Source organism: Miniopterus schreibersii, assembly GCF_964146895.1.
Source record: "Miniopterus schreibersii genome assembly, chromosome: 9".
Lineage (NCBI taxonomy): Eukaryota > Metazoa > Chordata > Mammalia > Chiroptera > Miniopteridae > Miniopterus > Miniopterus schreibersii.
Genome location: NC_138118.1, coordinates 3,013,856 through 3,040,800, shown reverse-complemented (window position 1 = coordinate 3,040,800; position 26,945 = coordinate 3,013,856). Strand labels below are relative to the sequence as shown.

Sequence of the window (26,945 nt, the reverse complement as noted above, 5' to 3'; positions counted from 1 at the left end):
GAAACATCAATGATGAGAGTCATTGATCAAGCCCGCAACCCGGGCATGTGCCCTGACCGGGAATCAAACCCCGATCGCCTGGATCCTAGGTCGACGCTCAACCGCTGAGCCACGCCCGGCCGGGCTATTTCAGAATCTTAAAAGTGGAGTGGCAGACCCTTTCAATGACAGGTGAGAAGACCCCCAGACTCATCAGCCTCCCACTCGGCCCTGCTGTGTGCTCATCGCCGGAGGGTCTCCTGGAAGAAGGTATGTGGTGTGGAGTCCACCTGCACAGAGTTCATAATCTAACTGGGGAGAGGGATCTGATGGGCATGAAAGGTCATGAGAACCATCCAGCGTGACGCTGTGTAACTGACAACACGTGCAGGGGGCCCAGAGGAGGGGGGCTCTGGGTGGTCTGGGGCAGCCAGGAGGGCTTCCTGGAGGGGCTGGGCCCTCCTAGATGGGAAAGGTTTTCTGAGGCACAGAGGAAGGGAGCTAACATCTTCCTAAAGCAAGATCTCAGGGGGCGGGGGGTTAGGTGTGGAGTCCTCCCACCCATCTACTTACCCCCAAATGCCTGAGAACTCAATGGCCATCTGTCCCTTAGATTTAAGCCTCCTTGGACACAAGAAGGGGCTCCCCAGAACTCAGCGAGCTGAAGCTCCAGAATTACTATATAGGAGTCACTGGTGGGGAGGGGGAACCTGAGTATAAGGGAGACCAGGACACATTATTGTTTGGTGTCTTTGAAGGGCTGAAAATATATTAAGGAGCAAACCACGCTTTGTGGCCTGGAAAGAGGTCCCAGGCTCTCTTGGCCGCTCAGGCCCAGCCAGGCTGGGGCTCTGTCCAAGGTGCTGAAAGCCCTTCTTGCCAAGCTCCACGGGAAACGAGGAAGGGCCACTCAGGTGGTTAAGAGGGGGGCCGTCCCTGGGACACAGTAAATTAGACAGTCACCCCAAGCCATGACAATGCTTTATGAACTGGACAGTAGTTCCAGGAGGCAGCACATGGTGAAGCCTGAGGTCTCACTTCCATACGCCCAGAATGTGCCTTCCCCTCCGCCCCACACAAGTCATCAAGAAAAAGATATGACCCCTCCCCTGAACTTTACACTTGCAAGTCGTGGGCTTCCCCTTGGGGGTTTCTGTTGCTTTATGAAATATTAGAGCCAGAGAAAACACTTTCATATTTTTAGATGAGATAAAAGATTCAGCCGTGTGGGCCCAGAGAACTCCAGATGCAGAGGTGGCTACCTCAGCTCTCCAGAACCTGCCCTGCTCATCCTGCTAAGCTCATCGGGCGGAATTCAGAGCCTAACCCAGCCTGGGCGGGTGATGAGCATGTGGGTGGAACCCAGCGCTGGTTCCATATCCTGCAGGCAGCTATCCCACCCCGTGGATCACCAGCCAACAGGAAGGGCCAGAAAAGAGAACTCAGGTCCCCCAGGTCCCCCAGTCCATCATCTCCCCAATCTACTCGCAAACAGTTGCCCATCACTTCCACATGCCCCAAGCTGGCTGGGACCCCTAGGGAAATATAAGGCATATCATCCAGCCCCTGGGCCTTAAAAAGTTTGCAATAATTTGGGAAGAAAAGATGCCCACACATGAATAGGCAATGTTACAAGAGTCCAGTACAACCCATGGCAGCCAACAGAGAAGCGCCTGAATCCCAGATACCAAGAAGTGGTGCAGACCATGAATGCTCTGGCTTCGGAGGAGGGAGAGAGAGTTTTAAGGCTGGAAAGGGTGGAGACTTTACAAAGGAGCAGGGCTTAGGGGAAATGTGGCTGAGTTGAGAAGGGAGATCGGGGCACCTCCTCTCTGTCCCCCTGGAGAACAGCTGTCCAGCGTGGAGCCTTCCGGCAGGAAGATAAAGCTGGCGAGGGTGTGAAGGCCAGAGCAGAGGCCAGTCACGGTGCAGGGCCCCAGAATGTCCAGGAAGAGAGGAATCTTCCCCCCCCCCCCCAAGGAAAGGTTAAGAGAGCTCCCCCTTCTGGATCCATGAGGCAGAACACCATCGAAGTCAGGATCCTCCAGGAACTGGGGGACCTGGAGTTAGAAAACCAGACAACAGAGTGGGGACCCCAGGAAAGGTCAAGGTCACCATCAGCAAGCACTTCAGGTCAGAAGGGATTGGCATGAAGTATTCAAAGTATTAAAAAAAACAAAGACCTGAGCTCAAGGCTATCGTTTAAAATCAAAGTGGAAATAAAGAGCTTCTCAGACAAAAAAAGGCTAAGAGAGTAAAAAAAAAGTCACCATCAGCAGCAAATATACCAGGAATGTCTCACTTGCTGATCCTTGGGAGTCAAGGGGCTTATATCCAGTTGGGAGAACAGGAAAGAGACCACACAATGACTGATGTTACATCAGAGTTTGGGATCAGAGTCTCCATATCTCACACATCGGTGCAGGTATCTAAAGGCTTCTCCTCCCACCCTAGTTTGGAGAAAGGGTCTGGCCCCTCCTGGGGCACCTGAGAGGCAGGGAAGGGTTTCTGTCCAGCCAATCCCAGGTGATGGTTGCTACGGAATTTCTAGGCTAGGCACACTCTGTCGCACAAAGCCCTGGTTCCCAAGAGACCCAGCACCACAGCAACCACACCAGGAAACTGAGCCAGCCGAGGGACTGAGGGAGAGGAGAGGGGAAGAGGAGGGGGGACGGGGCCAGGGCCTGTCACACTGATCCCTGACAACTGTGCCCTTCTATGTAGGGCCCCCATGGCCTGAGACAGAGGCCCCTATGGTCATCATTTGGGAGACCTCCACCTGACCCTAAAAACTCCTTGTTTTCACTCTGGATCCGAGGAAGGACAATTTCAAGTCCCCATGGAAGTGAAAACATTCATATACACACCAGTGCTCTTGGTCCAAATTAGCTTTGGAAGAGGCAGGTCAAGATGTGAGCCCCAGGACGCACTGCCCAGGGGCACATGCACATGTGTGTTTGCACACACACATACCCACTCACACACACATACTGTAGCCGAAAAGGGGCCACATACTAACCTGATGAGCTCAGGGGAGGCCTGCGTGGCGGCCTTAGAGACCTATAGTAACCACAAAGGATGGTCTGAAGTTGAAACTTTTTAAACTAAAAGCAGCTTATGGAGGGTAGTCATGTCCTAGGCCGGTATCGTCCCTGACAAAGGTCCATCTTTACCTTAACTGAGCCTGTCTATTGTCTTTTTGCATCCAAGATAACATACTGTTGCAATGTCAAAGTAATTTTCCTTTTACTGGACCCCTGAGGCCACAAATCCCCTCATTGTTATTGAGTTAATTGTTGACTTAACTCTCCTGCACCCACCTAAGTAAAAGAAGTGTGTGTCTATCATTTTACTTTCTATCCAACCCCAGAGGTTTCCCACTTTGCTTTCTCCCGCCTCCCTAACCTATCACCAGTGGATTTCATGTAACCCACTTACATCTCCTCTTTTGGCTGTAATGTATAAAGCAAGGTACAAAATTGCCAGTCTCCGGAGCATTGTCTCAATCCGTTGAGATTCTGCTTTAGGGCATTTGTCCACAGTTTGGCTCAAATAAACTCACTAAAATTCTTTGCAGGTTTGAATGTTTCTTACGTTGACAGTACATACATGCACACTCACACATACATACATATACACACTCAAACATATACACTCACACACACACATAAATAAACACATTCGATCTATGCACACACACACACACACACACACACTCACACCCCACATGCACAGGATACACTCAGGATGCCGGAAGGCAGAGCCTAACCCTCAGGACCGTCAAGGCCTGAGCCACCAGCTTTCCCTCAGGAAGTTCGTGCAAACTCCCCAGCAGCTCCCTTGGGCCGGCAGCCACCTGTCATCTCAGGGCAAAGACTTGGGGTTCTCAAAGGATCCTCAGCCCCAGGACTTTCCCACGAGGCTGAGGACCAGGAGGCAGAAGAGTGTCCTAACAGGGGCCATCTGCCCTCGGGAGCCCACCTGTGGGACAGGGCCCTGCACCCCTTCCCACGCCTCCCCTCACGGGCTGCGGTGAACTTGGCCCCTGCGCCTTCAGGTTACCACCCCCTGGCAGTCTGGGCAGCAGCAAGGAGGTTTCTCGAGGGAAGGCGGCCCTGCTCCTCTGGGGTGGGCTGGTCACGGAGTCATCATCAAGAATTTCAGGTTTAGCCCGGCCGGGCGTGGCTCAGCGGTGGAGCCTCGACCTAGGATCCAGGCGATCGGGGTTCGATTCCCGGTCAGGGCACATGCCCGGGTTGCGGGCTCCATCCCCAGTCGGGGGCGTGCAGGAGGCAGCCGATCAATGACTCTCTCATCATTGATGTTTCTCTCTCCCTCTCCTTTCCTCTCTCTGAAATCAATAAAGATATATTTTTAAAATAAAAAATAAATAAAATTTAAAAAGAATTTCAGGTTTATGGGAACACCACTTTAGGGTCCTAGAGGGCTGGGGTTGGCCCACCCTGCCAGCCTGGCTCAGGCCCTCACTCATCGGGGTGCCATTGACTCTGGGTGTCGGAGCCCAGGCCTCTGTGCCAGTCTCTTCTAATTGGCTCTCTGCTGCCCCCATGTGGCTTCCTCAAGAAGGGCCTGGGTGGCTTGATGGCCCTGCAGTGCCAGCCGGGACCCCTCCCAGATAGGCAGCATGTTCCCCTGCCTGAGTCCTAAACACCCCAGACCCTGCCCAAAGCCCCTCCCCAAACGCCCAGCCTCCGCCTTGCAATCTGGAGGCTGAGCAAACCTTTCTGGTCCCGACCTCACAATGCAACATGAGTTATATCCTGAGCTGAAAAGGGCTGCTCCCCTCCCCTCTGCCCACTTCCCCCGCCTTTCCCTCCTGTCCCCTCTCTCCCCACCCAGGCCTTGCCAGCAGGCAGGAAGGAAGCTGCTCATAGTGGGGAGGGTGGGGCACTTCCAGCTCACACTGAACAACCCCGGGTTGAGCTATAAAGAGTCAGGGCCTTCCGCTCCCGTCACCGGCCACCCCCCACAGCCCCCACGCACACCCCTGGGACCAAGGCCTCCCCTCCCCCAAGGTCAGGGCATCCCACCTCAAGCACTGCACAGCTCTGAGCTTTGAGAGGGAGGGCTGGCGCAAGGTTTGCCACCCTCTGAGGGAGCCAGAGGAGCCAGGGGCCTGGCTATTCCTCAGAAGGGTCTGTCACCCTCACCGACCAGGGCTGATGGGAGTTGGGGTCTAGGCCAGTCTCCCCCGTAGCAGAAGACACAGTCACTGTCAGAGACCAAGAGGGTGGGCCAAAGGTCCTCTCCAAAGCCCCCCGCCAGCTTGATATCCCGCCATTTAAAGTTCAAGGTTTTCCCTATCCGTGGGACTTCAGATCTGCAGGTCTTGAAAACATTGTTTTTTCAGAAATTACTCTTTGAAATGGAGTTTCTGATAAGAGCAGTCAGCCCCTGGGATGCAGACGCTTTAACGCCCTAGCAGGACACGTGGGAGGAGAAGTCCCCGTGCTGAAAGCAGCCACCTCCACTTTCTCTGTCTCTCCTTTGACTTTCTTCCCCTCTCCCTAAAACCCGGGCTGTGGCTCCCTGTGCCCACATCACCAGTTCAGGCCTAGCTGGCCCCTGCCGTCAGTGCGGCTATGAACTGTCCCCAATCTCCCTGCGGCCAGAGAATGCCCCCACTCGGAGCCATCGCCTTCACCAGCCCGACCCCTTCTTTCTGCCCACACAGACCTGTCCAGCCTCAGCCGACTCCCTCCACAGTGGCCTCTGTCCACTGCCTCCAAGACACACATTTGCGGTGAAACAAGCCAATGTTCACGAAGCACCTACTCAGTGCAGGGCCCTGGTGCCCGGCAGGATCCCACACAAGCAGCATTTGACCTGTTCTTCCAGAGCACACAGGGTCATTTGGGAAAGAAACTGCAGATGCAGAGCAAACTGCCCCAGGAGGAACCAAGCGAGAGATGCTCCGTGGCCGGGGGAGCATGGAGACGGGGAACTGAGCAAGGCCTCTGGGGGCTGTATATGGGCAGGGCCCCCCGGAAGCACCCTGAGGAGCGAGAGGCCTAACAGACTGCGGTGATGCCTGTGAAAGATGGCAGGGAGGCAGGGAAAGCCTCCAGAAGGGGATGCGGGTCTGACATCTACAAAAGGAGAGAGGAAAGGGGGAGGGTCAGGTGGGGAGAGCCTCAGACCACAGAGAGCTCTGAGAGGCTCTCCACCAGGCCAAAGGGAGCTCTACAGAAAGACTGCCGCACAGGATCCCAGTCGGACAGGCGTGGTGAGCCCACATGCCTCCCTCCTGGGGCTCAGTGACCCGCTAAAGCTTCCAGGAAGCACGTGGCCTTGGGTTGCAAGCTGGGCAGATTCTGAAGGCTTCGCAGCTGAGAGCTGTGGGCCACCTGCACCTCCTGCAGCAGGCTCTCTCTTTGTTTTAACTTTTTTTGTTTTAAATCCTCACTAGAGGATATTTTTCCCATTGCTTTTCAGAGAGGGGGGGCAGAGGAAGAGAGAGAGAAACATCGATGTGAAAGAGACACATTGACTAGTTGCCTTCTGCATGTACCCCGACCAGGGCTGGGGATCGAGCCTGCAACCGAGGTACATGCCCTTGGCCGGAATCAAACCCGGGATCCTTCAGTCCGAAGGCCAGTGTTCTAACCACTGAGGCAAACTGGCCAGGGCAACAGGTTATCTCCTGAAGGGAAATCTGGGCAGGGCTCGTCCAGAGCTACCAAGCTTGAGCCACAAGAAAGAGGAAGAAAGATTCCCTTTAGTCAGAGTGCAAAGGGAGAGGTCAGAGTAGGCAAGTTTCCCCGAGGCAGAAAAACACAAAGACTGTGGGAATCCGTGGGGAAACCCATTTGTCTAAAACAGAGTGTGAGCAGCGCACTTGGAAAATTGAGGGCCAACCAACATGTTGCAGTGGATTGAAAATCAGGGTGAACCAAAGCATGAGGTAAACCCTGCTTTTGAGATGAATCTGACAGCAGTGTGGAGAAAGGGGGGGGGGGGGAGGGAGGCGGTCAGGAGACTCCTGGAGAGGAGTGGTCAGCGGTGCAAGGCAAGAGATCAGAAGGACCTCAGTACCTGACGCCTGTCATCACCTTGTCCCTGACGAGGCCAGCCACAGTTTCATCAACCGGAATCTGGAAAAAGTCATCCACACTTGGGTGGTGTCTGAATGGGAACCAGAAATGGGGGTGAAAACGTCTGAGAGGTGAGGCTTCGATGCCATGTCCTGCTTCAACGGCAAGGGGGGTGAGTGGGGTGGGGCCTCGGGCTCTGGGGCTACAGGGCGAGGTCTGGGCTGAGCACAGACCTGGTGTTTCTGCCTCTCACCTGCCCCTTTGCTGAGAGACATGCAGCAAAGCCCTCGGGCATCCAGGAGCTCAGGCTTGTCCGTGTTTACAAGGCCCCCTCACCCGCCTCCCTCCAAACTGGCAGACCCTACCTTCTTGGTGTGACCCCAGAGCTCGCAGCACAGCCCATTCCTTCCGGCTGATCCGCCAGACGCCCCCCACCCCAGTCTTATCTTCCACTGCTTTCCAAAGGAGTCCAGCCAACACAAATCTACATGTTTGTTTGTCTGCCTGTCTGCCCCTCCTAGTCTCTGCCTGTCCCTTCTCTCAACTTCCGTTTCTTTCTTGCAGTTTCTCTTAGTCTGCGTGGTCTCAGATCCACGAGGCTTGGATCCCTGTGGATCCAGATGCCCCAGCTCATGGCCTTTCTACAGCCCCCAGATGGCTTGGAACTACAAACCCCAGCATGCACTGCACTCTGAGGTGTCTGAAGAGTGCTGGTGTACACCATCTGCATTCTGGGAATTGTAGTTTCCCTGTCCCCATGCTCTTGCTAGGGCTGCCTCAGCCCTGACCGCTGGGTCTTTCTGCTGACCTACCGCCCCGAGGGAAGCATACGTCACTCAGTGACAAGGTGGGGGGTGGAGGCCCTGGATGACAGTTTCCTGCAATTTTGTGTTCTTCACTTGAGTCACGGGGGCGGGGGTTCCAGGAAATTGGGGCTGGGAGGGGAAGGGATGCCCTAATGCCAGATTCAAGGACAAAAGGTCACTGCATCCCCGCTGGGCCTATATCCCTAAGAACCCAAAAGGACTCAAAGGTGGGGTCGGGCCGCTTAGATGTAGGGGGAGTGGTGAGCACCTGGGAGGACCCTAGAGGTCCCGGGGGTCACCGAGAGTCTGGGACTCATTCCTTGTTACTGATACAGTGCTAACCTTCCACAGGACCCTTCAGGGCACCGCCAGGGCGAGGTGGAAGGCCTTCTCTAGTCAGACACCACGGAAGGGCCTTTCTGACCCTCTGGTTGTCCACCCTGCCGTTCCCTGCCCCCGCCCCCAAGTCCTGAACGCCAGCCCCAGAACACCACTGGACACCTGGGTTCCCACTTAGCCCTAGTCCTTGGAGCGGAACCCAGGCGTCCGCTCCCCACCCCGTGGGCCCGCGGGCATGGAGCCGAGGCTTTAGAGCCTCCCAGCTGCCTTGTTCCTGTCCCATTGTGTGTTGGACGGGGCGGGGCGGGGCGAGGGCCAGCATCAGAGAGCCCCCTCCCCTTCCTAAGGAAAAGGCCAGGCTCTGCTCAGAGCAGCATAGCTGGAGCAAGGTCGACATGGGCAACTTGAAGAGCGTGGGCCAGGAGCCCGGGCCACCCTGCGGCCTGGGGCTGGGGCTGGGCCTCAGCCTGTGCGGCAAGCAAGGCCCGGCCTCCCCAACGCCAGCGTCTGAGCCCAGCCGGACACCAGCACCCACACCCCTGCCTGCACCAGACCCCAGGTGAGGGCCAGGGCAGCCAGGAGCAGGTGACAGGGGGGCAGGTGTCAAGGCCTGAAACCCGGGGCTTAGAAAGGCTAGAGCCTGCAACCCAGCCAGGAGGGTCAGGTGGCCAAGATGAAAGGGCTGTCAGTGTGGACAGAGCAGGAAGGTCAGGGGGTCTCAAACAAGAGACCAGGATCAGGGCCAGCAGGCAACAAGTGAAAGTAGGAGGGAAGGGTGCCAGCTTACCAGATTTGAATGCTGCTCTGCCGCCAAGAGCTGTTTGACTCTGAGCAAGTTACTTAACCTCTCTGAGCCTTGGTTTATATAAAATGGGGACATAGCATACTTACTCTGTGGGGTTATTGTAAGTTTCTAGCTCACGACAAGCCTTCCACAAACAAGGATGATTATTTAACAGAGAAAGTTGCGGGGGGGGGGGGGGGATAGTTACAGGAGAGAGAGAAGACAGGGTTCATTGGAAGGGGAGAGCTGGGGCGCAGGTCCTTAGGGTGGGAGGCTGAGAAGGCAGAGCGGCTAGGTCTTTTCCCCCTGCTCCAGGTCCCTCTTCCTAGTGGCCATCAACCCCAATACTAAGGGGGCAGCCCCAGTCCCCAGAAGGGGCCTCCCTGGGGCAGAGGTCCATGGAGAAAGGAAAGCTGGAGGCCAGGTGGGGTGCCAGGCCGGGCAGGGTGGCTGGACTGCAGGCAGCTCCGCGGGAAGGTCTCCACACAGGCGCGCCCGAGACCCGAGGCCCTCCCTTCCTCCCAGAGGCTGGCCTGGCAGCTCTGGGAGGAAGTGATAAGGCCTCCGAGGCTTCCCTTCACACGATGGCTACTGTCAGGAGGGGTGTGAGCGCAGAGGGAAATCTGGGCTGATAATCCCTGCTGGGCAAGGGCCTCTACCCCCTCAAGGTGGGGCTCCTCGCAACTTCAGGGGGTTGGACACCCCATGTTCAGAAGAGGCAAGGTGGGCCCAGCATGGGGATCAGGACCCAGCTTTGGGCCAGGGGCTGGGGGGCTCATTGCTGCAACCCCAGCAGCCCTGAATTGGGGTGGGGGCCTGTGTATGGACAGGGCCAGCTCTGCCTGTGTGGCCTCTGGCAAAATACTTAACTTCTGTGAGCCTCAGGTCCCTGGTCTGTGAATGGGGTGCCAGTATTATACCTCCTAGGTTGTCATGAGGGGAGGAAAAGTGTAAGGAAGCATATGACGGGCCAGGGGCGAACCACTGGGATTACTGGTGCTGTGGGTGGGGTCTCTGGGGTACATCCAAAAGGAAACACTCCACCGGCTCCCAACAGCCCCCCGCTGACCCGGCCCCCGGAGGGGCCCAAGTTCCCTCGTGTGAAGAACTGGGAGGTGGGGAGCATTACCTACGACACCCTCAGTGCCCAGGCACAGCAGGTAAGGGGAGCCCTACCCCAAGTCAGGGTCAGGAGGGCTGAGGCCTGGCCCCTCCTAAAGTGGCCAGGAGACAAGACTGGAAGGAACCAGCGGAGCTAAGGAACTTCAGTGACTCTTAGCCTCCAGCCGTCACCCCGAGTCCTGCTCTCACCCAGCCCAACCTCACCCCTATTTCCAGTCAGACCCGGCCCTGAACCCACATTTCTCCGGGGTCAACCTCCCTCTGCCCCCCACCCCTGGTCCCTGCACCCTGACCTGGTCCTGACCCTTGTGCTCCCTGCTCTCCCTACCTCTGCCCCCCACCCCAACCCAGGATGGGCCCTGCACCCCACGACGCTGCCTGGGCTCCCTAGTATTTCCGAGGAAACTGCAGAGCCGGCCCTGCCAGGGCCCTCCACCCGCCGAGCAGCTGTTGAGCCAGGCCCAGGACTTCATAAACCAGTACTACAGTTCCATCAAGAGGTGCGACCCCGACTGAGACCCCAGCCCACCCCTGTCCATCCCCAGGGCCTACTCCCAGCCCCATCCTGAAACCGCCCACAAGGAGCCTGAGCTCAGTGCCCATGGACCTCCCCCACGCCCACATGGCCTTGGGGGCCCTCCCCACCCCACTAGACTTTCTTCTGCTCCCCTCTCCTCCGCAGGGCTGGCTCCCAAGCCCACGAGCAGCGGCTCCAGGAGGTGGAAGCCGAGGTGGCAGCCACGGGCACCTACCAGCTTCGGGAGAGCGAGCTGGTGTTCGGGGCCAAGCAGGCCTGGCGCAACGCCCCACGCTGCGTGGGCCGGATCCAGTGGGGGAAGCTGCAGGTGTGGCTGGTTAGCAAGGACCTAGGATGAGGACTGGGGAACACAAAAAAGGAGGGGAGGGTTGCGGGCAGTTCCTGATGCTTCCCTGGGGGGGTTCCCAGCAGTGGGAAGATCCCCGCCTGTTCCCTTAGAGATTGGCGCACCCCTGGGAGCCCTTGCTCAGTTAAGCCCTGTAGCAATGTCGTAGCAAAGAAATGCCCAGACTCACCTTGTCGGTGAGGACGGCTGAACAGTGGTCCCCGGGGGGTATTGTCTGAGCGGCAGGAGCCGCCTTCTAAAGCTCCTGGCTGATTCTTCCATGTGGGCTTCGCTTGCCCAGCCCGGTCCCCTCACCCCAAACAGATGCTCCCTTCCAGCCCCCTAGCACCTCAGCCCACAGCCTCGGGCACACATGACTCAGAGCCAGCCTGGGCCACTGGAGCAGCCCGTGGCCCTCAGGAAAGCAAGCTGACCCACAGGGGAACTGAACCCATGACCTTGGCCTCCTTACTGTAACTGACCACCAGAGACTTTGGAGTAAAGCCACGCGCTTAGTCAATCCCGAAGGAGCCCCAAATAAAATAAGAACAATCCTGTCTGACGCCCGCTTCGCTCTTTAAATTGTTCAGAGCTCTAGCTCAGCATTGAACCCACCAGACTTCCATATTCAACCCCACTCCCTGGCATGTCCCTCCCTTGGCCCCAGGCCAGCCCCTGCCACCTCCTGCCCTGTCACCAACACAAGTCGCCTCCCTGGGGCAGGAAAGGAACCTCCCAGCCTCCTACCGGGACCTTCGCTCTCAGCCAGTCCTGATGGCTCCTCCTAGCATCAGAATGTCAGGATGGGCAGAGCCCCCAGGCCAGCCAGAGCAGCCACCCTCCCTTCCCATCATCAATGTGCTTGAGAGCCCGTGACTGGCTGGGGCCACCGGCCTTCACTTAAACACCGTGAATAACAGGGAGCTCACCACCCATACCTCTAGGGCCCCCCCATCTGTTGGGGCCCTTCCTCAGTCATCAGTTCGGCAGTGACTGGGCCCCTCCTCTGAACCAGGTGCCGAGTCTGCCTCTGTAGAAATGGAGATAAGAAACAGATCGGCCTGGGGGGGAGGGGGGGTGAAGGGCAGGAAGGGGTCGGTGTGGCTGCAATGGTCAGGAACACTCCCAGAGGAGAGACAACCATGGCTCGGAGCCTTCAGAGGCTACAGACCAGGTGGCGACTCCCTGCCCTGCCTCGGCACCTTCTCCTGGGCTGGCCTCAAGACGCGGTCGCCCTTCTCAGGTGTTCGATGCCCGGGATTGCAGCTCTGCACAGGAGATGTTCACCTACATCTGTAGCCACATCAAGTACGCCACCAACCGGGGCAACCTGCGGTGAGTGCCCCAAACCCGCCAGACCCACCTCTCCCCCAGGTGGCATGAAGTGGGGGCCCTGACCAGCTCTTTCCCTCGACAGCTCCGCCATCACAGTGTTCCCCCAGCGCGCCCCGGGCCGTGGGGACTTCCGAATCTGGAACAGCCAGCTGGTGCGCTACGCGGGCTACAGGCAGCAGGATGGCTCCGTGAGGGGGGACCCAGCCAACGTGGAGATCACGGAGGTGGGCACAGAGGCAGAGGAGGGGGAAGCCATCCAGTGAGGGCTCGGGGGTGAGATTGGGGGGGGTCACAGAGGGGTCAGTGAGGCAGGGAGAGGGGACCTCGCTGAGATTAAGGATGAACGATGCCAAAGAAGGGGTCCCCGGGTGGGCATGGAGACCCAGCCACGGGGGTGCCCTGGCATGAAGGATGGAGATGGTTAATGAAGGGCTGCCACAGCTCTGCATCCAGCACGGCTGGACCCCAGGCAACGGCCGCTTCGACGTCCTGCCCCTGCTGCTCCAGGCCCCCGACGAACCTCCGGAACTCTTCACTGTGCCCCCCGAGCTAGTCCTCGAGGTGCCTCTGGAGCACCCCACGTGAGCGCAAGAGGGACTGGGTCAGGTGGAGGAGGGGGACTGGGCCAGGCCCCGAGGCTGCCCAGGGGGCCTGACCCACGCCCGACGCCCCCCAGGCTGGAGTGGTTCGCCTCCCTGGGCCTGCGCTGGTACGCGCTCCCGGCCGTGTCCAACATGCTGCTGGAAATCGGGGGCCTGGAGTTCCCCGCGGCCCCTTTCAGCGGCTGGTACATGAGCACAGAGATCGGCATGCGGAACCTGTGTGACCCGCACCGCTACAACATCCTGGAGGTGAGCCCCCGCTGCGGGTGGGCGCCTCCGCGGGCGAGTGGGTCTGCAGAACGTCCGCAGAGCGAGACGCTGAGCGCTAGGCCCACGGCTGCCCCCGGAGCCTCAGCGCGGGAAGCTCCAGCGTATATGCTTGGGCCCCCCGTTGTTCAGGGGTGAACTGCATGTGGTTATTTTTCCGGGAACGGATCTGTAGTTCTACAGCTTTCATCAGATCCTCAAGGCAGGCCTTGTTTGACCCCAAAAATGTTAAGACCCATTTTATTTTTTTATTAAATATATTGGGGGTGACAACGGTGAATATGAACATAGAGGTTTCAGGTGTGAGTTTCTATGCTACGAGACCTGTATGTGGCTCTGTGTGCCCACCGCCCAAAGTCATAGCTTCTCCCGTCACCATAGATTAAGATCCCCCCCCTTCCCTCTGGCAACCACCACACTGCGGTTTGTGTCCACGAGTTTCAGTTTTACATCCCACGCATGTGTGAAATCACATGGTTCTTAGCTTTTCCTGTCTTATTTCACTCAGCATGATATTCTCAAGGTCCGTCCTTGTTGTTGTTGACGGCAGGGTGTCATCCTTTCTAATGGCTGAGTCGTATTCCATCGTGTGCGTGTCCCACGTCGTCTTTGTCCAGGCCTCTGTCGCGGGACGCGTTGGTTGTTTCCATGTCTTGGCCACTGTGAATAATGCTGCAGTGATCATAGGGTGGGCCCATTTTAGAGACGAGAAATTAAGGCCCAGGGCTGAGAAGTAACTGACCCAGGGTCCCTCTCTGCTCTGTGGCTCTTCTGCAAGCCAGGCCTCGAACCAGCCCCAATCTAGGCACACAGGCCTCTGATGGCCACCTACCCACCCTCACTCCTTCCACTCACAAGTTTGAGACAAAGATGCTCTCCAACAACCCCCCGCCACCCCATGCCTACTAATGCCACGTGCCTCTGCTCCCAGGATGTGGCTGTCTGCATGGACCTGGATACCCGGACAACCTCGTCCCTGTGGAAGGACAAAGCAGCAGTGGAGATCAACCTGGCCGTGCTGCACAGTTACCAGGTGCGCAGGACCAAGCTGGCCGGGAGGGCGAGGGCCAGGGCCAGGGCTGGGAGAGAGGGAGGCACTTAGAAACTGGGGCAGGAGTTGGGGACAGCAGGGAGGAGTTCCACAGTCCATGGGGCGCACCAGGCCTGCATTTCGGGGACACGGCGTATACTGTTCCAGGTGCTGCAGTGTGGGGGCCTGTGCGCTCCAGGAGCCCCGCTGACTAGTGCGTGCTCAGTTCTGGTCCCCGGGGCCACAATGGGTATTGAAGTTTGTGGGACCCAGTGGATTCTGGAAACTCTCCCTGCAGAGAGCACGCCGCGCATCGTGGTTGGGGGAACTGGTGCCTGCTGAGCCTCCCGTCTACGGGGCCTCCAGAGTTTAGGACGTTGGTTTTGGGGGTGGAGCGGCTATTGTCTGCTGAGCTCTGAGCATGACCGTGCATGCTGCAGGCTAGGGAGACCACAGGATATGCTAGGTTCGGGGTGACGCAGGGCACAGTAGGTCTTGGGGGGGCAGGTAGTGGGGCTGCAGCTGGGTCTAAGCCCACCCCTCCTCCCCTCCCGCCCCAGCTGGCCAAGGTGACCATCGTGGACCACCACGCCGCCACCTCCTCCTTCATGAAGCACCTAGAGAACGAGCAGAAGGCCAGGGGCGGCTGTCCTGCCGACTGGGCCTGGATCGTGCCCCCCATCTCGGGCAGCCTCACCCCTGTCTTCCACCAGGAGATGGTCAACTACTTCCTGTCCCCTGCCTTCCGCTACCAGGTGCCCGCCCACTGGCCTTGCCCCCCAGGGTGGCTGTAGCTGCTCAGCCCCCAAGGGTGTCTAAACTGCCGTTGTTTTGACTCGCTCCCCCCCCCCCGCAGCCAGACCCCTGGAAGGGCAGTGCAGCCAAGGGCGCGGGCATCACCAGGAAGAAGACCTTTAAGGAAGTGGCCAAGTAGGTGCCCTAGGATACTGCCCTTCACCCCACGCCCTGGGGACCGGCCCCGGTGACGGCCTGGGCACCGCTCCTCCACACCCGCCACTCGGTGCCCCAAGGCCTCGCTTGGACCCTACGCCTGGGGGGGCCCCGGCTCCGTGCGCCTGACCCCACCCTCGCCCGCAGTGCGGTGAAGATCTCTGCCTCGCTTATGGGCACCGTGATGGCCAAGCGTGTGAAGGCGACGATCCTGTACGGCTCCGAGACCGGCCGGGCCCAGAGCTACGCGCAGCAGCTGGGGAGGCTCTTCCGGAAGGCTTTCGACCCCCGGGTAGGATGGAGCCCAGAGAAGCGGGGATCTGGTTGGGGGGGCTGGGGGAGCCGTCCGCCTGAATCTCCAGATGCTCCCTGGAGGTCAGGAGAGGGTCACAAGTCAGGGCTCACAAGGCTCACGGGGATCCACGGGGAGTCGGGAAGGGCCGGAGTGAGGGGGACCGGGCAGCAGGGACAATTGTCTTCTCGCCCGCAGGTCCTGTGCATGGACGAGTATGACGTGGTGTCCCTTGAGCATGAGACGCTGGTGCTGGTGGTGACCAGCACGTTTGGGAATGGGGATCCCCCGGAGAATGGAGAGGTGAGGCCTGCAGGAGAGGGGCCCCAGGGCGTGAGGGGAGAATCAGCGCTGGGGTGGCTGGGCAGGCCCCTGCCCCATGACAGAAAGTGGGCGCGCGCTCCAGGCCGCCCACCGGCTGCCCCCGCCGCTCACGGTTCAGCTGCATCCCCACGTCACTTCCCCTCCCGGTGCGAGCGCTGAGCACACTAAAGGCCCTTCTGTCAGACCGCCCAGGGCCTGCGGACGGTGACAAAGGGGAAAAACAGGAATACTCCACTTAATATGCAGCTTCAGCTTTTTCTTCTTAATGGAAGGAAGGAGCCCCGCTCGGATGTCAACAGAGATTAGGCAACTTTCTGGACAAATCTTAAAAGAAACAAACTTGAGTATCACCACTCAGCCCTTTATGGTTGGCCGTTGTCTCTCAAGCGTCTCTGCCTCCGCTCGTTTCTGGTGCCCGCCTGCCTCCCTGCTTCTAGGCGATGGGTGCCTTCTTGGCACCTAAGGCAGCAACCAGATGTAAGCCTCTCCCCTGCTTTGCTGCCCAGTTTAGCCCCCCCTTTTTTTTTTGAATCTTCCATTGATTTTTAGAAACAGCGGAAGGGAGGGGGGAGAGAGATAGAAAGGGAAACATTGATGTGAAAGAGACACGTAAGATGGGTTGCCTCTCAAACATGCCGTGACCTGGGCGGGGATCGAACCCTCAACCCTTTGGTGCGCGGGCTGACACTCTAACTGCTGAGCCACGCCGGCCAGGGCCGGCTTAGCCCATTTAAAGAGAGAGAGAGCTGCTAACTTTTGTTTAGTATAAAAGCGTTTTCACCCACGTGACCCACCACACTACCAACATGTAGAACATGTCCATCTAGAAAGTTCCCTTGTCAATTCCCCCATCAAACTCCTTCCCAGTCAATCTCCCCACCAGAAGCGGCCACCGTCTGACTTCTGTCATCTGGGTCAGCTTCCCCGTCCAGGGAGACACAGCCAGGGGATCGGCGGCACTCTGGCTTCTTGCACAGCCTGCTTTCTCTCGGTTGGGTGACTCAGTGGTGCATCCGGTCCGAGGCCGAGCGGCCTCCCTCTGCGAATGCACCCGGTGTGTCTCCACTCTCCCGTGGATGAACGCTTGGGCCGGGTCCAGGGTTTGGCTGTTAGGAACATTCCTGCGCAGGGCTTTTGCGGGCTCATGTTTTCCTATCTCTTAGAAAAATACCTAGAAGTGGAATGCTGGGTCACCGGGCAGATGCATGTTCTTTTTTTTTTTTAACTGCCAAACAGCCTAACGGATTGAAATGCACCCTTAACTTCTGTGCATTTCAATGTATGTAAAGTTTACCTGAAATTTAAAAAATGGAGCAAACCTAGGGTTATATCCCACAGAAAATGGGGTCTATTCACTAAAGTCACCAAGAAGAATATTCATAACAGCATTGTTCATAATACCCCACGCCCGAAACAACTCAGATGGCTGTCAGCAGCAGGCTGGATAGATGAAGTGGCACAGTGTGTTGCTCAGTGGTTAGAGCGTCGGCCTGAGCACCGGAGGGTCTCGGGTTTGATTCCCGGTCAAGGGCACATACCCAAGTTGCAGGTCTGATCCCCGCCCCGGTCAGGGCACATGCGGGAGGCAACCAGTCGATGTGTCTCTCTCACATCGATGTTTCTCTCGCCCCCTCCACCCCCTCCACTCTCTCTAAAAATCAGTGAGGAAGAAAAATATCCTCAGGTGAGGATTTCAAAAAATAAATAAGCCAACACAGTAAGGAGGGTGGACGGACTACAACCTCACAGTGACGTAGGTGAGACTCGAAACATAACGTAGGGTGAAAGAAGCCAGACACAGAAGCATGCACACCGTGGGATTCACTTTGCATCAGGTTCAGAAAGGGGCACAACGACCCTGTGCCGTTTTCATCGGGAGAGTGGCTGATGCCCTCAGGTTGGATTAATGACTGGGAGGGGCATGAAGGTGACTTCCAGGCCGCGGGTATTTTTTTCTTGGTGGGATGTTGATTACACGAGTCTGTTCGGTTTGTGAGAATCTAGAAAGCTGTAGTTTCGGACGTGTGAGCTTCTCTGTCTGTACATTGCATTCAACAAAATGTTCAAAAATTCAAATTAAGGTGGGACAGGCTAGCTAGGGTGAACCTGGAAGACCACCGCCCAAATACGTCTGCAGTGAACAAGGGATGTGACGGCCTGGCCGAGTCTTGCTTTTTTCTTGTGCGAACGTAGCTCTGTGTAGTTCTAGCCTGTCTTCATGGCCATGACACTGTGGCTCAGCTTCCCGGGAGATGTCAGTGCCAGCAGGGATCAGGCAGAGCGGGGAGACGGAGCGGTTTCTGCCTATCGCCCTGGCTGAAACTTGCTGCCCTGATGCTCGGAGGGCCACCTGGCCAGCCCACCAGGCTCCCCAGTCCTCCCACTCAGCAATTCCACTTCCAAGGCCACCCTGCTGCAATGTGCAAATGAGGAAGCAGGCTTGTGTGAGCTTCTGAGCCTTGGTCTTAGACCACCCAGGGGTCCTTGGGTCCTCGGTCAGAGGGAGTCTCATACGTGACATGCACATATCGTGGGAGACTGCGCGGCCATTCAGGTCGGTGTGCTGACCTGGAGGGAGGCCCATGACAGACTAAAACGAATCACAATGCCAACACCTCCCCTTGCAGAGTTTCGCAGGCGCCCTGATGGAGATGTCCGGACCCTACAACAGCTCCCCGAGGCCGGAACAGCACAAGTGAGTGGGGCCATGGGGGCCGTGAGGCATTGGAGACAGAAAAGGAAAGGAGCTCTGGAGAGCCCCCATCACAGCCTCACACTGACCTCCTTCCTGTGACCTGCCAACTTGCATGCCCAGGACTCTAAGAGGCCCACGGGTCCTTCAGAGAGGGGAGGGGAGGCAGAGCAGAGCCTGGAAACCCAGAGACCCCAGGACTCAGTCCCTCAGCCTCCATCCCAAGGCGGCTCCGAGGAGCAAAGCCCAGCCCGGGGTCAGGGACTTTCCTGTCCCAATGCAGAGGCCCTGAAGCTGTCTCCCGGCTGTGCCAGGGCCTGTGTCACGTCTCCAGTCCCCCGTGTCACCCCTGTCTGTTCTCTCTTGCCAGGAGTTACAAAATGCGCTTCAACAGCGTTTCCTGCTCGGACCCGCTGGTGTCGTCCTGGCGGCGGAAGAGGAAGGAGTCCAGCAACACAGACAGTGCGGGGGCACTGGGCACCCTCAGGTCTGGGGGCCTGGCGAGGAGGGCAAGCTCCCCGGGCACATGGGCTGCAATGGGGTGGCTTTCCCGTGACGGCCCCCGCCCCCCAGGTTCTGCGTGTTTGGGCTGGGCTCCCGGGCCTACCCCCACTTCTGCGCCTTTGCCCGCGCGGTGGACACACGGCTGGAAGAGCTGGGCGGGGAGCGGCTCCTGCAGCTGGGCCAGGGCGACGAGCTGTGCGGCCAGGAGGAGGCCTTCCGTGGCTGGGCGCAGGCCGCCTTCCAGGTGAGCCCCTGGGCCTGGCCCGACATCTGACCCTCCCCCCGCCACTACCACTCCAGCCCCAATTCTGACTCACTCCAACCCGGACACCTCCCCACTGAGACCTGCAGTGCGGACACTGGGGCCTCGCTGCCGTCCAGCTCTCTTTGGTTCTCTGGTCCCTTCCAAAGTCCACCCTCATTTTGGCTCAGTCCTGAGTAGTGGACAATGTGGCCCTAACAACATGGGAGGTGCCTGGCCCTGGCAAAAGACGGCAGACAGGCACTGGCAGGTGGGGGCCTGCGTGGGGGCCCACAGGGAGGGGATGCAGGGTGGGAAGGATGGAGGCAGAGGGGAAGGGTCAAGAGAGGGACAGACAGAGGCGAGGAATGGAGCTGAGGCCAGCACAGAAACTCCAGGGAGTCAGAGGCCAGACAGGCTCCGGGCAGTGCCAGGGGTGGGTTCCAGGGCTGTGACTTTCTTTCTCTCTCTCTTTTTTTTAAATGTCTTTATTGATTTCAGAGAGAGGAAGGAAGAGGGAAAGAGAGAGAGAAACATCAATGATGAGAGAGTCACTGATCGGCTGCCTCCTGCACGCTCCCTGCTGGGGATTGAGCCTGCAACCCGGGCATGTGCCCCGACCGGGAATTAAACCAGGATCTCCTGGATCCTAGGTCGATGCTCAACTGCTGAGCCACACCGGCCGGGCAAGGCTGACTTTCCTAGACCTGAAGGGGGCTCATTCTGCAAGTCCTGCCAGTGTCTGGGCAGTGCCGGCCCCGCTGGGGTTCCGGGCCCGAGCCCAGCGGGTGTGGGCTGAAGGAGAGGAGGCACCCCAGGATGTGGGCTGGCTCAGGCGGAGGGGCTGCTGGGGAGAAGGTCAAGCTGGGGACACAGGCTCAGGCTGGAGGAGAGCGGGGAATGGAAAGCAAGACTAAGAATCCAGGCACAGGGAAGCGGCTGGGAGTCAGGAATGGGACCGAGAAGGAAGGGGCACGGTGAGGTTTGGGGACCCGGTCTGGAGGCCCAGAGTCAGCGGGAGGAGCGTCCAGTGGGAAGCAGGAAGGCCCTGAGCTAAGGGGTGGCAGCAGTGGGGGAAGGAAGGAAGGGAGGGGGCCAAGGAAGGAAGGAAGAGATATAAGACTTCACACACACAAAGAGAGATTAACAGGACCGGCGATGTGGGGTGGGAAGAGAGGGAGCGACCCAGCTGGATGAGCCCAAGATTTCCAGCCGGGCTGCCATTCTGTTTGCAAAGACTTGTGCCTGAGCAGAAACAAATGAAATATGCTCCCTCCCAGGGCCGGTTCCCAGGGACCCCTCCAGCCCCTGGGCGCCGTGCAGGGGAGACGGACCCGCCAGAGACTCCTCCACAGCCCCACTCCAGGAACTCTTAAGAGCTTTACCTAAAGTACCTCATTTCATCTTCACCGGGACCTAATGAGGTATAAAGACAGGGAAACTGCCCAGCCAGTGTTGCTCAGTGGTTGAGTGTCGACCCATGAACCAGGAGGTCAGGGTTCAATTCCCAGTCAGGGCACATGCCCGGGGTTGAGGGCTCCATCCCCAGTAAGGGGTGTGCAGGAGGCAGCCAATCCATGACTCTCTCTCATCATTGATGTTTCTATCTCTCCCTCTCCCTTCCTTTCTCTGAAATCAATTTAAAAGTATATTTTTTAATTTATTTTTTTAAATATATCTTTATTGAGAAAGAGATAGAAACATCAATGATAAGAGAGTCATTGATCGGCTGCCCAGCCCACAACCCAGGCATGTGCCTTGACCGGGAATCGAACCCCGATCTCCTGGATCCTAGGTCGATGCTCAACCGCTGAGCCACACCCGGCTGGGCAAAAATATATATTTTTTAAAAAGACAGGGAAACTGAGACAGTTTACTGCAAGGGTAGGAGCAGAATTTGAGTGCAGGTCTGAACGCAGAGAACAGCTGGTGCATTCACTGGGTGCTACCATGTCCCAAGCACTGTGGCCCTTGGGATACGGGACTAACACTCTCTAGATTAAGTAACTCATGGCTGGGACAGAAATCTGTGCAAAGGGACAGCTAGCCCAGTGGCCAAGGCAGGACATGGGCTGAAGAGCGAGGGGCCGCGCCCGGGCCTCCGTTTCAGTCCCAGTCTCCCTCCTGCCACTGCGGCAGCCGATCCCACAGTGGTCTGTGAGCCTCGGATGGCGCCTCCCACTCCCGGCTCCTCTGCTCCCACAGTCCCAGGAAGGTGGCATCTGGGTACCCACCAGGCCAGCTCCACCTCCCACATCAGCCCCCTTGTGGTCCTCAGCCCTCGCCACCTTGCCCCGCAGGCCTCCTGTGAGACCTTCTGCGTGGGGGAGGATGCCAAGGCCGCCGCCCGGGACATATTCAGCCCCAAAAGGAGCTGGAAGCGCCAGAGGTACCGGCTGAGCACCCAGGCCGAGGGCCTCCAGCTGCTGCCAGGTGCGCCCTGACCTCCCCCTCACCCCGCTGGCCCTCTGGACTCTCCGGGGTCCCAGGACCAGCTCTCAGGCGCCTGCTCCCTGGCTCAGGCTCCGTCTCAACACCACTCCACCCCGCCCCCCAGGCCTGATCCACGTGCACAGGAGAAAGGTGTTCCAGGCCACTGTCCTCTCCGTGGAGAACCTGCAGAGCAGCAAGTCCACGTGAGGAAGACCCCCCCATGACCCAGCCCTCCTTCCCGGGCCCTGGCACCCTCCTCCTCCTCCCACATCCTGCCTCCCACCCCCTGTAACTGCCCCTCTCCTCCCCCCCAGCCGGGCCACTATCCTGGTGCGCCTGGACACCGGAGGCCTGGAGGGGCTCCAGTACCAGCCAGGGGACCACATAGGCGTCTGCCCGCCCAATCGGCCGGGCCTCGTGGAGGCGCTGCTGAGCCGTGTGGAGGACCCGCCGCCACCTGGCGAGCCCGTGGCAGTGGAGCAGCTGGAGAAGGGCAGCCCTGGTGAGGGGCCCGGTCTGAGGCATGACACTGTGGGCTTGCTCCATCCCCATGGCACCAGGGTCCCCTGGGTTCAGGACCTGGCAGAGGGTTGCCACGTCTCAGCTGAACAGTCCCCAGCGCATGGCTACTTTCTCTGAACCTGACCCTACACCCTGCCCCCCTAAAGGCTCCTTCCTCTGGGCTCCTCCCAAAGGCTCCGCTTGGCCGCCCAGCCTGCTCTGTTAGCTGGCATGGGGTCTACCTTCTGCTGCACCAGAGCCCGGGGTTAAAATAAGTTGGATGGAGAAGTAGAGGGGCCCCAAAAGAAACCCATGGGGGCCGTCCAGACAAGGGTTACAATGAAGTGTGGTCAGTCCCCACGTACTCTCTATGAAGCAATCACCGCACTGGACAGTGCAGGTCTGGCCGGCCCTGTCCTCAGAGGTCCCCTGTGCACCCCTCAGGTGGCCCTCCCCCAGGCTGGGTGCGGGACCCCCGGCTGCCCCCCTGCACACTGCGCCAGGCTCTCACCTTCTTCCTGGACATCACGTCCCCACCCAGCCCTCGACTCCTCCGACTGCTCAGCACCCTGGCTGAAGAGTCCAGCGAACAGCAGGAGCTTGAGAGCCTCAGCCAGGTTGGGGGCCCCCCAGGGTGGGGAACAGGGGCTTGTGAGGCATGGATGAGCTGCGGGGAGGGGAGCCAAACGTGTCCTGGGGCTTAAAGACCCAGCTGCAGAGTCACTGATTCATCTCAGCATGCTCAAGGTCTAACAGAGCTGGGCACAGAGAAGGTGCTCAGGAAGGCTGGGCTCGGGTGGGGCCCAGAAGGGAGGTCAGCAGGCAGGGCCGGGAGGTTCCAAGCGCACCGCCCCTGCCCCCGCCAGGACCCCCGGCGCTACGAGGAGTGGAAGTGGTTCCGCTGCCCCACGCTGCTGGAGGTGCTGGAGCAGTTTCCGTCGGTCGCTCTGCCCGCCCCCCTGCTCCTCACTCAGCTGCCCCTGCTCCAGCCCCGGTACTACTCAGTCAGCTCAGCACCCAGCACCCACCCAGGGGAGATCCACCTCACGGTGGCCGTGCTGGCATACAGGACCCAGGGTGAGGCTGGGGAGGTGGGGCAGGGCCAGGGCCAGGGCCACGAAGTGAGCCCGGAAGGGACCCCTCACTGGCCGCGTCTCCTCCCCAACCAGATGGGCTGGGTCCCCTGCACTACGGAGTCTGCTCTACATGGCTGAGCCAACTCAAGGCTGGAGACCCTGTGCCCTGCTTCATCAGGGGGTGAGTACTCAGGGGACGGAGGCGGAAGGGGCATCAAAAAGAGAATGTCTGTGTAAGCAGGAGCAGGGAAAGTGCCACACGGATGGCCGGGACAGACGGAGGACTTGGTGGGGGTTGCCCAGGGTGAGGGTGAGCTTTGGTGAGGGATGTGATTGGGAGCAGGGAAGACCCACTTCACATATCAGGGATGGAGTGTCAGCTAAGCCCCTTCAGAACTTGGGCTAAGCTTTGGGCCTGTCACCAGTTCAGATGTACGGCCCTGCCCTGATACTGTGGCTCCTGGAGACAGGGCTGGGGTTCGACCAGGAGGCCCTGTCGCTTTTAGAAGGTGTACTGTGTCCCTCGCTACATCCTTGGGGTCAGTCTGCTGTTGGGAGGCACGGGACCCAGTCGCTGTGCCTGTTTGAAAACAAGTCCCCTCTCTGTCCAGGAAGAATTAGTTGGGATCAAGGCAGACTCAGGGTCCCCTTCCCTCATGCTGTGTCAGTCTTGCCCCATCCAGCAGCCAGGAGCCAAAGGTCTCAGGTGGGACCTAGCAGGATTGCACCAGCTAGGCCCAGCGACCCAAACCCATCCACAAATAAGCTGTGGCAACCTACTGAATACAAGCCACATACCAATGTGGAGTCTATGATTTAAACACTCTCAGGCCTGGCCAATGTGGTTCAGTGGTTGAGCATCGACCTATGAACCAGGAAGTCATGGTTCGATTCCGGTCAGGGCACATGCCTGGGTTTCGGGCTCCACCCCCAGTCGGGGACCTACAGGAGGCAGCCAATCAGTGTTTCTCTCTTATCATTGATGTTTCTATCTCTCTCTCCCTCTCCCTTTCTCTCTCTGAAATCAGTAAAATAAACACACTCAGTGAACTCATTATAAACCAAGAGACCGACTGTCCTTCCCTTCCCCTAGTTTCTAAATCTCCTAAACGGAGACATCAAAATATTCTTCAATTCAGATTTGAACTATATTTCCTTTAACCCATCTTCTAGACACCACAGGCCCAGGGAGCTTCTGCCTGCTGGCAGGGTTCTTTTACTAAACACATCGTGCTTGCTACCAACTAGACTCAGCTGTAAGCGCTTGACAAGTATTCACTCAGTTATCCACAGAAGCTGAGTTCTCTCTCCACCCCGCCAGAGGTGATAAGAATGGGAAGCGGGGGAAGCAAAAAGGGCCTGACAAGTGTCTCTCTCCTAGGGCTCCCTCCTTCCGGCTACCACCTGACCCCAGCTTGCCCTGTATCCTGGTGGGCCCGGGCACTGGCATCGCCCCCTTCAGAGGATTCTGGCAGGAGCGGCTGCACGACATTGAGAGCAAAGGTGAGGTTGGGGGCCCAGGGAATGACTGGAAGGCCAGAGGGAGTCACACATTCTAGGGACAAAGGGACAAGGGGGGGCTGGAATGTAGGAACCAGATTGGAAAGAGGGGACGGAATGTGCCACAAAGGTGAAAAGGCGCTTATCAGAGCAAGGGGAGGGGGGCCTAGAGGCCAGGGCAGTGCCCTGTAGGCCTGGCTTCCTGGTGCTGGGCACAAAGTCGGGGTTGGATTAAGGACAAAGGGTACTGGAAGTCTGGAGAGGATGGGGCTGAGGCTCAGAAGACAGATGCCCCAGGAGGACTCTGAGCTGGGCTGGAGCTCACCTAGGTGAGTCCAGGACCCAAGGGCTACAGGGTGTTCAGGTTGAAAGTCTCAAGACGGGGGGGGGCTGTGACCGAGAGGAAGGCAGGAAGTGTGGGGGCTGAAGGTGGGGGAGAGTATGTGGTTGGGGCCGCGGAGGGCAGCGGTTCTGAGTCCCAAGCCCCAGGTTCTAGCGCCACCGCTGGCCATCCCACCCCAGGAAACGCACCATCTCTTGCGAGCTTGGGCTTCCCTGTGAGTCGGATGGGGCAGGGTGTCTGAGAAATGCCTCCTGCGCTCTCCTAGAGGCCAAAAGGCCAGAGTGGTCGTGGGGTCAGCGTGGGCGAGAGTAGCCAGTAGGAGGCGTCGCCAGGGCTGCGCCCCGGGGGAGGGGGGAGGGGGCTCTCCCCAACCGCAGTGCTGCTTGCAGGGCTGCAGCCCGCCCCCATGACCTTGGTATTCGGCTGCCGATGCTCCCAGCTGGACCACCTCTACCGCGACGAGGTGCAGGACGCCCAGCAGCGCGGGGTGTTTGGCCGAGTCCTCACTGCCTTCTCCCGGGAACCCAACAGCCCTAAGGTGCGGGACCCTCGAGGGCGCAGGGACCCCTGAAGCTAGGGACGTGGGCGCTCTGGTGGGGGACACAGGTCCGGGCGCAGCGCCACCCCCTCTAGTGCACGCCCTCCTCCCAGCCCCTAGCTCCCGCCCAGCAGCACTCAGGCACCTGCTCCCACTCGCCCCCACGGCGGGCCCGAGGCCCCTTTGGGTCTCCCCCACCCTCCCCCACGCCTCGCCCGGGTTTCAGGCCACCTCTCTAGACCCCAATCCCAGCTCACTGTGCCCCCCCCCGCACCGCCCCTCCCTGCAGACCTACGTGCAGGACGTCCTGCGGACGGAGCTGGCTGCCGAGGTGCACCGCGTGCTGTGCCTCGAACGGGGCCACATGTTTGTCTGCGGCGATGTCACCATGGCAACCAGCGTCCTGCAGACGGTGCAGCGCATCCTGGCGACAGAGGGCGACATGGAGCTGGACGAGGCCGGCGACGTCATCGGCGTGCTGCGGGTGCCGAGGGGCGGATCCGGGGGGCGGGGCCTTGGAGGGGGGGGAGCCTGGATGGGGCGGAGTCTGTGGTGGGGAGGGGCCCTGGATGGGGCGTGGTCTGAGGGGCGGGGTCTGGGAGGGGCGGGGCTCGCTCAGATGCGAACCTCCCTCTCGAGGTCTGATCCGCTGTTTTCCCCCGCAGGATCAGCAACGCTATCACGAGGACATTTTCGGGCTCACGCTGCGCACCCAGGAGGTGACAAGCCGCATCCGCACCCAGAGCTTCTCCTTGCAGGAGCGGCATATGCGGAGCGCAGTGCCCTGGGCTTTCGACCCGCCGCCCGGCGCAGACACCCCCGGGCCCTGAGAGCCCTCTTTCCTGCTTCCCACCCCGGTTCCCGCAGAGGGGCCGTCAGTCCACACGGGCGCTGCCGCTCTTCTCTCGGCCTGCCCAGGACCGGCCACCTCTCCCTCCCCTCCCGAGGTGTCTTCCCCGAGTCTGCGGGGACTCGCCTAACACCCGGGAATGAGCGAAGTGTCTTTGTCTCTCTAGGCCTGGCTCCCTACCCCGGGTCTGAATAAACCTGAAAGGACTCCCCCCAGCAGTGGTATCCCAAGGCCTCCTGTCACCCTCTCCGTGTTCTTTAGGTGAACTTTAGATTTCCCTTACCTCTCTCGGGAGTATCTTATCTTGAAACCCAATCTCCAAATCATTCAAATATTTATTATTGAAGATTCACCATAAGAGACGGGACCAGGTGTAATGAGCTACTGAGATGCCTAACCCAGCGCTGTGGATTAAAATTACAGAATGACAAGCTCTGTCTTTTAACTCGTGCAGCTGTGGGGATGGTAATGCTCTGAGGAGTCCTATCCTGCACACTCAGCTCTGACCCAGCCCTCTA

At 58.9% G+C, this 26,945-nt stretch overlaps 1 protein-coding gene across 1 annotated transcript; it reads left to right on the top strand.

Moving 5' to 3' along the window:
• The first annotated feature begins 8,552 nt into the window (after positions 1-8,552).
• NOS3 (nitric oxide synthase 3) lies at positions 8,553-26,857 on the top strand. The gene is made up of 26 exons (XM_081148105.1): positions 8,553-8,738; positions 10,021-10,123; positions 10,437-10,585; positions 10,768-10,930; positions 12,192-12,283; positions 12,366-12,507; positions 12,725-12,864; positions 12,960-13,134; positions 14,084-14,185; positions 14,743-14,937; positions 15,039-15,112; positions 15,281-15,425; positions 15,624-15,728; positions 18,377-18,444; positions 18,812-18,928; positions 19,015-19,189; positions 21,487-21,619; positions 21,744-21,822; positions 21,934-22,121; positions 22,565-22,737; positions 22,987-23,197; positions 23,290-23,377; positions 24,578-24,699; positions 25,429-25,577; positions 25,867-26,061; positions 26,243-26,857. Exons 1-26 carry the CDS (start codon positions 8,575-8,577, stop codon positions 26,405-26,407), a joined length of 3,612 nt encoding a protein of 1,203 aa, XP_081004231.1. The 5' UTR covers positions 8,553-8,574; the 3' UTR covers positions 26,408-26,857.
• Positions 26,858-26,945: the final 88 nt, after the last annotated feature.